Source organism: Haematobia irritans, chromosome 2 (genome assembly GCF_050003625.1).
Source record: "Haematobia irritans isolate KBUSLIRL chromosome 2, ASM5000362v1, whole genome shotgun sequence".
Taxonomy (NCBI): domain Eukaryota; kingdom Metazoa; phylum Arthropoda; class Insecta; order Diptera; family Muscidae; genus Haematobia; species Haematobia irritans.
Window position 1 is genome coordinate 25,333,577 of NC_134398.1, and position 10,637 is coordinate 25,344,213.

At 36.4% G+C, this 10,637-nt stretch overlaps 1 protein-coding gene across 1 annotated transcript; it reads left to right on the top strand.

Annotated features, from left to right (window-relative positions):
- The first annotated feature begins 4,045 nt into the window (after positions 1 to 4,045).
- LOC142227452 (uncharacterized) lies at positions 4,046 to 4,865 on the top strand. The gene is made up of 2 exons (XM_075298023.1): positions 4,046 to 4,142; positions 4,233 to 4,865. Exons 1-2 carry the CDS (start codon positions 4,123 to 4,125, stop codon positions 4,825 to 4,827), a joined length of 615 nt encoding a protein of 204 aa, XP_075154138.1. The 5' UTR covers positions 4,046 to 4,122; the 3' UTR covers positions 4,828 to 4,865.
- The last annotated feature ends 5,772 nt before the right edge of the window (positions 4,866 to 10,637 follow it).

The following is a 10,637-nucleotide window of genomic DNA, read 5'->3' on the forward strand; positions in this document are numbered from 1 at the left end:
ACCACTTTAAGAATAGCCCCCAAATAAACCGACGCTCAGATTTGACTTGCGGAGCCTCTTGGAGGAGCAAAATTCATACGATCCGGTTGAAATATGGTACATGGTGTAAGTATATGGTCTCTAACAACCATGCAGAAATTGGTCCACATCGGTCCATAATTATATATAGCCCCCATATAAACCGATCCCCAGATTTGAACTCCGGAGCCTCATGAATGAGCTAAATTCATCCGAACCGGTTGAAATTTTGTACATGGTGTTAGTATATGGTCTCTTACAACCATGCAAAAATTGGTCCACATCGGTCCATAATTATATATATCGCCCATATGAACCGATCCGCAGATTTCACCTCCGGAGCTCTTGTAGGAGCAAAATTCATCCGATCGGGTTGAAATTTGGTACCTGGTGAAATGTGGTACATTGCGCTAGTACATAGCCGCTAACAACCATGCCAGAATTGGTCCATACCGGTCTTTAGGTATATATAGCCGATCCCCAAAATTAATCTACCAAAATTTTTATAGAGAATTTTGTCAAAATTTTATTACTATTAAAATTTTTTCAAAATTTTATTACTAATGAAAATTTTGTCAAAATTTCATTACTATCAAAATTTTGTCAACATTTTATTACTATCAAAATTTTGTTAAAATTTTATTACTATACAAAATTTTGTCACAATTTTTTTACTATACAAAATTTTGTCAAAATTTATTACTATAGAAAATTTTGTCAAAATTTTATTACTATAGAAAATTTTGTCAAAATTTTATTACTATCAAAACTTTGTCAAAATTTTATTACTAAAAAAATTTTGTCAAGATTTTATATCTATAGAAAATTTTGTCAAAATTGTATTTCTAAAGAAAATTTTGTCAAAATTTTATTGCTTTGGAAAATTTTGTAAAAGCTTTATGTCCATAGAAAATTTTTTTCAAAATTTTATTTCTTTAGAAAATTTTGTCAAACTGAATTTTATACGTATTTAATCGGTCTTTTTTTGTTTAATATATACCCCGTATGGACTAACTTACAATTTAGAAGACGGTGTTAAGAAGTATTAAGATACCTTGCCAGCGGCAAGTGTTACCGCAACTCAAGTAATTCGATTGTGGATGACAGTCTTTAGTACAAGTTTCTATGCAATCCATGGTGGAGGGTACATAAGATTCGGCCTGGCTTAACTTACGGCAGTAAATATATACTTGTTACCATTTAAATGTAAACCAATTTTGAGGCAACTTCACAAAAGAGTATTTATGACTTATCGGTCGATAGATATGTATTAAGTTAGGTTAGATTATGTGGCAGCCCGATGTATCGGCTCACTTAGACTATTCAGTCCATTGTGATACCACAGTGGTGAACTTCTCTCTTATCACTTAGTGCTGCCCGATTCCATGTTAAGCTCAATAACATGGGACCTCCTTTTTATAGCCGAGTCCGAACGGCGTTCCACATTCCAGTGAAACCACTTAGAGAAGCTTTAAAACCCTCAGAAATGTCACCAGTAATTGTTACAAGTTTTCGACGTAGCAGTGGAAATTTCATAAGGAAAATGTGGATATTATATGGGAGCTATATCTAAATCTGTAGCTATTAAAAACAAAATTAGCATGTATATCCAGAACCTCCCTGTACAAAGTTTCAAGTAAATCGGGGTAAAACTTTGGTCTCTGTGGGTATATGAGTCTAAATCGGTCGAAAGATACATATGGGAGCTATATCTAAATCTGAACCGATACAACTTTGGCCTCTGTACACTTATTAGTCTAAATCGAGCGAAAGATATATGGGCTATATCTCAATCTGAACTGGTTTCAATCAAATTTGGCACACTTTCAAGCAAATTAGGGTAAAACTCAGGCTTCTGGGCCCATATAAGTGCATATGGGACGAAAGATGTATATGGGAGCTATATCTAAATCTGATTTCTTCCAAAATCAATAGGGTTCTGTTCTGACCCAAAACAGAATTTCGTGTTAAATTTGAAGTCGATTGGACTAAAACTGCGACCCAGACTTTGATCACTTAAATATGTTCACAGTTGGACGGATAGACGGACATGTCTAGACGAATCAGGGACCCACCCTGAGCATTATTGCCAAAGACACTATGTGTCTTTCTCGTCTCCTTCTGGGTGTTGCAAGCATATGCACTAACTTTTAATATCCTGTTCCACAGTGTGACACACTGTGGAACAATTGATTTTGTGATTAAATCGGAAAAATAGTTTTTTTCGCTGTGCATATAGAATTTTTTTGTCCCTTTATAGAAAAATGTTTTCAATAAAATTTTTCCATGTAACCCCTCTCCATATTAAATGAAAATTCATCTGTGTGTATTACGGCATTGATCTCCATAGAACATTGAATGCTTGCAGCTGATAAATAGAGGTGAACAGTGTTAAATATGTCCATGAAATACATAATTGCAGCACATATGACAAATGCGATTAAGGAAATATCGAAAGGATATTCTTTACATGCTGTAATAGTAGCGAGAGTGGAAATATTCCATATCATATTTAATGATTTATGTGACGAAAAACTTAAACCATTTTTTTTTTTCATATAATATAATATTTGTCATCCTGAATTTTATTGAAAATATCTTCTGGTTTTCGAACAAAATTCATTCCCTGAAAGTACCCCCGACATTTTTGCCAAAACCAATAGCGATTGTCATGGAGCCTAAATAAATATGCCATGGTGGTCTACGGAGTTAGGTTATATGAGAAAATCCTGCAATACTGCAAATCTTTAACAAAGCAAAGTCCACCCGAGCTCCGGAGGATTGAGAGCTTACAAGAAGAATCTGAGAGGATACAAACGAGAACTGATCACTGCAGCAGTATTGAGAATACGTCCGAGGCTTCAGACTACGGAAGGTACTAGCATCCACTAACTCCGACCCAGGTTTCATTAAAACATCAAAGGGCAATTGGGCAACGTCCAGTGAGGAGACGCTGAAGGTACTATTGGACACACATTTTCCTGGAAATCAAACGGATGAAACATGTTCTGGCGGTGCAATAGAGGCTCAGCGGCCATCTACTGGCCTGAGACTAGTCAGCTTTATTGAAAGCTAAGTAGACATCGAAGGGGTATTCAATAACGTCCATCCGAACTCGATATTAAATGGCCTGACAACTCTGAATGTTGATCCAGGTATACTTAGGCTGTTAGACGAACTTCTATGTATTTCAGCCACACTAGGACCAGTAAACATACAAAGGTATGTGAACAGAGGCATTCCCCAAGGAGGAGTTCTATCACCTCTTCTTTGGAATGTTGCTATATTTAAACAACCTTTTGGTTTCCCTAGAAAAAGAAAGGATAAAAGTGGTGGCAAACGCAGGTGATGTGGCTCTAGCAGTCAGGGAAATATTCTCATCCACAATCAGAGAGCCCTCCGGATGACTGATATGGGCGAAGAAAAATGATCTAGGAGTAAATCCTGCAAAGACAGAACTAGTCATGTACTGCAAAGAACGCAAAATCGCCACGGTTAAGCACATCTTCTTAGGTGGCATTGAAATTCCCTTTGGTGAGTGTGTAAAATAGCTTGGGGTTATATTGAACAGGAAGCTGAACTTGAAGGTAGCCTTGTACTCGTGCAAAAAGGCAATAGGCAAAAAGTGGGAACTAAACCCGAAAATTGTGCATTGGCTCTACTTGGTAGTGGTTAGACCTGTTATGCTATATGGTGTTGTGGTCTTGTGGCCGGCACTTCAGGAGCTGACAAGTTTAGATAAATTGCAGCGAATGGCGTGCCGTAAGACAGGCGCATTCAGTGAGACAGGAACAGATTCTCTTAATGTCATACTACATCTATTACCTTTAGACATAGTAGCCAAACAGTCAGCAGCAACAACGGCTGTACGGTTGCGTCAACTATCGCTGTGGTCGGAAAAAACGCACGGTAACAGTTCGGTCCTCAAAATAATGCCAGATGTGCCAAACGTAGGGCCTTTTCGGAAACGCAGTGTTGCGCTGCAACTGTTGCGCATCACATTCATAATTGCAACATCCGGCAACACTGCAAGCGTCATATGTTCTAAAATGCAACAATGTAGCATATGTTGCGCAAACGTAGTAAAAAACACGCAGTATAAAAATGGCTGATGCAGAGAACGAGTAAGTATTAAAATTTTCAATTTATTTTTGTTTTTTATATATTATATTATATGTTTATAATATTTTTATTATATTTTTATAATTTTTTAGGGTAGAGGTTGATTCCAAGACAACTAAATTAATAGTAAGAGCACGTTTGGATATGGAGGGCGACTTTGCGTCAGGCCGAAAAAAAAAATCAGTGTTATGGAGCAAAGTGGTCGACAAAATTAAGGAAAATAAACCTGATTTCACGCTAACGAAGGAGCAGACAAATAGGAAATTTATAAATATGCAAACGACCTATAAAAGAATAAAAAAGAGAAACAAGGAGACTGGAAGAAACGCTACTAAATGGGAGTTTTTCGATGATTTTGACCAAGTGTATGGTACAAGACATTCTATTGATCCACCTGTCGGCAATCTTATTGCGTCATTAGATCAACCCCAGACATCAGGAAACGGTGAAGATTTCCTAGATGAATATCTAAGTTTGAACGAATCTAATGAGGGTGAACCACAACCAAAAAAGAAGAAACGTAGTAATGAAATTCTGCAGTATCTAGAAAATGAAGCCTTGAATGAGCAAAAGCGCCATGAGGAACTTATGGCAATGGAGGAGAGAAAGCTACTCATGGAACAGCAAAGAATAAATACCATGAGTCAGCTGAAAGACGTCTTGGAGAGAGTATTTGTCCACGACTAAACCTAATTACCTTTGTTAGTGCCTTATTGTAGTACAACCAAATGAATGGACTGATTTTTTATTTTGTTTTAATAATTATAGTTTTATAAGTTTTGTTTTTTTTTATTCAACTGTTATATAATTAAACACACATGTGTTTTAACATGAATTTTTTTATTTTCTTTGAATAATTATTTAGTTTTATAAGTTTTGTTGTTATAATTAAACTATTAAACACACTTGTGTTTTAACATGAAAATAATGTTGTTAAATTATTTCGCAATGAAATGCCATCTTCATCTGTGGCTGGTGACATTTCAAGTGTGGGCGAGTTTTCGGATTCACCATTGTGTAGTAAATCAAAATCCTGTGGTAAGTATTCCGATGGATTTCCATTATTTACAATGAAATTGTGGAGGATTGTATATGCAAGTACAATCTCTGAAACGTTCTTCAGACAAGCTGTGTCCAAGCGATCCAATATGCGAAATTTGTTTTTTAAAGTTCCATAGGATTGTTCTATAAATACACGAGTAGAACTTAGGCAATAATTAAACTTCCTTTGTTCGCGTGGAAGATGCCCATTATCCCTATATGGAGTCAATAAGAACTTTGAAATAGGGTATGCAGAATCTCCCAAGATTACGGAATTTTTAGCAAGTTTCACTTGTCCACCTACTATGGACTTGTATATTGGACTGTTTGTCCACACATTGGCATCGTGACAACTTCCTGGGTAACCAATGAAAACGTCTAAAAAGCGAAATTGGCTATCGCATATAGCCTGCAATTTAAAAATGTGTATGTAAGAAGCATTTATATAATTTATAAAATTCATGAAACTCACTTGCATGTTGATGGAGTAAAATCCTTTCCTATTGTAGTAACTAATTGCGTCCAGTTTTGGTTGTTGTATTTTTAAATGTGTGCCGTCGACACATCCAACAACATAAGGAAAAGGATTTTCCCTACTGTTTTGAAACCTTTCCATAACAAGTTCTTGTTGGGATACAGATGGCCATGCTATTTCTTTCTTCAAGCAACAGATGATTTTTACTGTTTTATAGAAAATGCTGTGGGCCGTGCCCATTCCTACGTTAAATCGATCACTTATATGCCGGAAGCTCACACAACCATTACTCATCTTCCACAAAGTGATAAGTAAGCATTCTTCCAAATTATACGCACAACGGCCCTTGCTACGTGTTATCCAGAATGGTTCAAGCGCACACAGCAAGGACTGAAATCAGGGATTTTACACACACGTTTAACAAATATTGTTATGCTTACTTGAAATGTAGATCGGCTCATATGGAAGTGATTGAAAAAACATCATCCGGATATTGATTGACGACTTCAAAGTATCCCAAAATTTTTGGAATTCTTCGTATCGTCTTGCAAACTTGTTGCAGTATTAAATTTCGCTTTTTATACTTTAGATATCTTTTTTTCTGTAAATAACATAGATTTGACCCATTTGAAGAGTCATCTAATTCACAAATAAAATTTATTATATACTTTTCCATTTGTGGTGTTTTTGCGTTCTAAATTGCAAACAAAATATGCAACAAAAAAGCAGCTGCAACAGCTGATCGGCAACAGCTGCGCAACAAAATCAATGTTGCGCAGCGGTTGCAGCGCAACACTGCGTTTCCGAAAAGGCCCGTACTCTGTGCAAAACACTCTGGCGAAACCACTTTTTGACAAAAAGTTTGAAACTCTAATTCCCAACAGTGAGGCGTGGTGCACACAGACCCCGGGGAATAAACGATATATAGATTTCTATACTGATGGCTCCAAATTGGATGGACAAGTGGCTTTCGGAATATATTCTAAAGACCTGGAACCTCGAATAGCGAAAAGATTACCTAATCACTGTGGTGTTTTTCAGGCTGAAATATTAGCAATAACAGAGGTGGAGCATTGGCTGAGAAGTAATGTTCCAACAAATGGTGGCATTAATATATACTCAGACAGTCAACCTGCAATAAAATTTTTGGACTATTATTTTTCATGTTAGCCTGATACCGAAACAGGCAATTAACGTCCAAATGCATGATATCTTTAATTTTACAATTATTATTCGAGCTTAATGGAAAATTTTAGATTAAGGAAGTTTTTATTAATGAGTCATTGAAAAGAAAACGCCAGATACAAATCTATACACGTCTATACTGTACATGTTTCGGTTCGGGCGAATGAACCTTTCCACAGTCTTCAGTATAGATCTGGCTGGGATAGATAACTCAATTTTGGGCCCTTTATGCTAACTCCTTATGAAGAAAACATTTGGGAATTATAATCTTACAAATTGAATCATCTTTACTCCCACTGTACATCATCTCTCTCTCTCTCTGTGTTCCTCAACTCGAGAACGGCCATCGACTGCCGCAAATCTCTCAACGAGATGGCTGAGCAGTACAATATTCACCTAATATGGGTGCCTGGCCATAGGAACATACCGGGGAACTGCGAAGCAGATGTGTTAGCAAGGCTAGGAACTACTTTACATATTCCAGGGGAACTAGAATCTGTTGATATGCCTCTGGCTACCTGCAAGCTCTTACTGCGTGAGAAAGCTGTGATAACAAATCACTGTGGTCGAAAAGGCTCAGCTAGCGGCGCTTAATTAATAGCGCTTAGGGAAATTTTGTTTTTGTTTGTGTAATAGTTTTTTTTAGTTGAAAATAGATTAAGCTACAATGGTAAAAAATGTATTTTTCTTTAAATATATAAACATTTTTTTTTTGAAAGTTGCAACTCCTTTTCATATTTTTGACATTATTTATTTTATTCAGGAAAACATGACAAAGTGTATATATTTAATGTTTCTGATTCTTTTGAGTTAAAAATAGATTAAACTTTAATATTAAAATATTTTTTAAATAAGCTTTTAATATTTTATTTATTTTTAATTTTCAGATTAAAATGCTCTACTCAGTATCTGATAAACTATCATATGACACATTATTTTCGTCATCTGTATTAAAAAGAAGACTAATAATATCGTTATCTAATATATCATCCTTTTTTGAAGAGCTTCCTCTGCTGTGTATTTTATGATATCATTATTATTATCGGTTAAAATGGCAGATTACATTTTTTTTTGCCAAATTTTCATCGGATTTCAACATTAATACGACCATTGATGTATTCCTCTTGCCAGCCTTATATAAACTAGTTCTGGCGGCAGACACGAGCTCATCGCATGGGATTTCTGTGGCGATTGCAGATATTTTTATACCCTCCACCATAGGATGGGGGGTATATTAACTTTGTCATTCCGTTTGTAACACATCGAAATATTGCTCTAAGACCCCATAAAGTATATATATTCTGGGTCGTGGTGAAATTCTGAGTCAAACTTAATATTGGTTTTATTTGTTTCATCCGATCCGGCTAAAATTTGGTACATGGTGTTAGTATATGGTCTCTAACAACCATGCAAAAATTGGTCCACATCGGTGCATAATTATATATAGCCCCCATATAAACCGATCCCCCGATTTGGCTTTCGGAGCCTCTAAGAGAAGCAAATTTCATCCGATCCGGCTGAAATTTGGTACATTGTGTTAGTATATGGTCTTTAACAACCATGCAAAAATTGGTCCACATCGGTCCATAATTATATATAGCCCCCATATAAACCGATCCCCAGATTTGGCTTGCGGAGCCTCTAAGAGAGGAAAATTTCACCCGATCAGGCTGAAATTTGGTACATGGTGTTAGTATATGGTCTCTAACAACTATGCAAAAATTGGTCTACATCGGTCAATAATTATATATAGCCTCCATATAACCGATCCCCCGATTTGTTTTGCGGAGCCTCTAAGAGAAGCAAATTTCATCCGATCCGGCTGAAATTTGGTACATGGTGTTAGTATATCGTCTTTAACAACCATGCAAAAATTGGTCCATATCGGTCAATAATTATATATAGCCCCCATATAAACCGATCCCCAGATTTGGCTTGCGGAGCCCCTAAGAGAAGCAAATTTCATCCTGTCCGGCTGAAATTTGGTACATGGTGTTAGTATATGGTCTCCAATGACCATGCAAAAATTGGTCCACATCGGTGCATAATTATATATAGCTCCATATAAACCGATCGCCAGATTTGACCTCCGGAGCCTCTTGGAAGACCAAAATTCATCTGATTCAGTTTATATTTGGTACGTGGTGTTAATATATGGCCTCAAACACCCATGCAAAAATTGGTCGAAATCGGTCCATAATTATGTATAGCCCCCATATAAACTGATCCCCAGATTTGACCTCCGGAGCCCCTTGGAAGAGCAAAATTCATCGGATTCGGTTGAAATTTGGTACGTGATGTTAGTATATGGTATCCAACATCCATGCATGAAGTGGTTCATATCAGTCCATAATTATATATAGCCCCCATATAAACCGATCCCCAGATTTGACCTCCGGTGCCTTGTGGAGAAGCAAAATTCATCCGATCTGGTTGAAATTTTTTACGTGGTGGTAGTATATGATATTTAACAACCATGCCAAATGTGGTCCATATCAGTCCATAATCATATATAGCCCCCATATAAACCGATCCCGAGATATGGTTTTGGAGCCTTTTGGAGGAGTAAATTTCCTCCGAGTCAGTTGAAATTTGGTACATTGTGCTAGTATATGGCCGTTAACAACCATGCCTAACTAGGTCCATATCGGTCTAAAGTTATATATAGCCCTCAGATACATCGATCCCCAATCACACAAAAATTGGTCCATATCAAGTTCATAATTGTATATAGCCCCCATATAAGCGACCCCCATATTTCAATTCTGGCTCCCTACGTACCGTGCAAAAGTCCATATCGATTCGTAATTATTTGTAGACTTACATACCTTTTTGTCTAATATATACCACGTGTGGACTAACTCACAATTTAGAAAACGATTTAAGATACCACAACCCAAGTAATTCGATTGTGTATAACAGTCTTTCGTAGAAGTTTCTACGCAATCCATGGTGGAGGGTACATAAGATTCGGCCTGGCCGAACTTACAGCCGTTTATACTTGTTTCTTTTTTGTTTTTTCCTGGCAGTCAGTAAAACTTTATTTGGGTCGCCCAGTACTTGGGGTTGGGTCTACCAATAAAATTTCACCATCTAACCAGATCTTGTTATTTCTCTCAAAAATCATCCGAGCCTGGTGGCTTTGTCTCCATTTCATGTTTATTTTTGAGGTGAAATTTTTTAATCTGTTGGTTATTTCAATGAGTTGATCATCACTATATTTGCTTTTATCTATGACGTCATAAACAGCAGAAAACTTTTTAGAAGCGTCATGTTCCTCATACCAAACCACTCGCTTAGACACTGACATTATACCTTAAAAATTAATTTCTAAAAAAGTTGGAAAATGTGGTTCTCATTTGGGACATTTCACATTACAAGACTCTATATTAACTAAAAAAAAAAAAATAAAATTACATCGAATCCATGCGAATCACAGAAGTTTAGCTCTACAACAGGTGAATTTATTGGTAAACATTATAATTCTTACTAGCACTTTAAACAACAACAAATATAAAACACGAAACACAAACACATTTTTTTTTTGTTAATACACACCTTTTTCTTTAATTAAAAAAACTAAAAACAATTTTCTGTCACCCCGACAAATTTAATTAACAATTGCAGCTGGTTGTTAAAAAAGGCGAAAAGGTTTTCGGCTGCACCTGGTGCAACATATGTTGTGTTTGAAGCATTACTGCTGAGCGAATATTGAGAGCAAAACAAAACGAAAAATGTTAGCGATCTATCTGATGTATTAGTAATCGAATACAAAACAGTTTTTCAGTTAGAATAC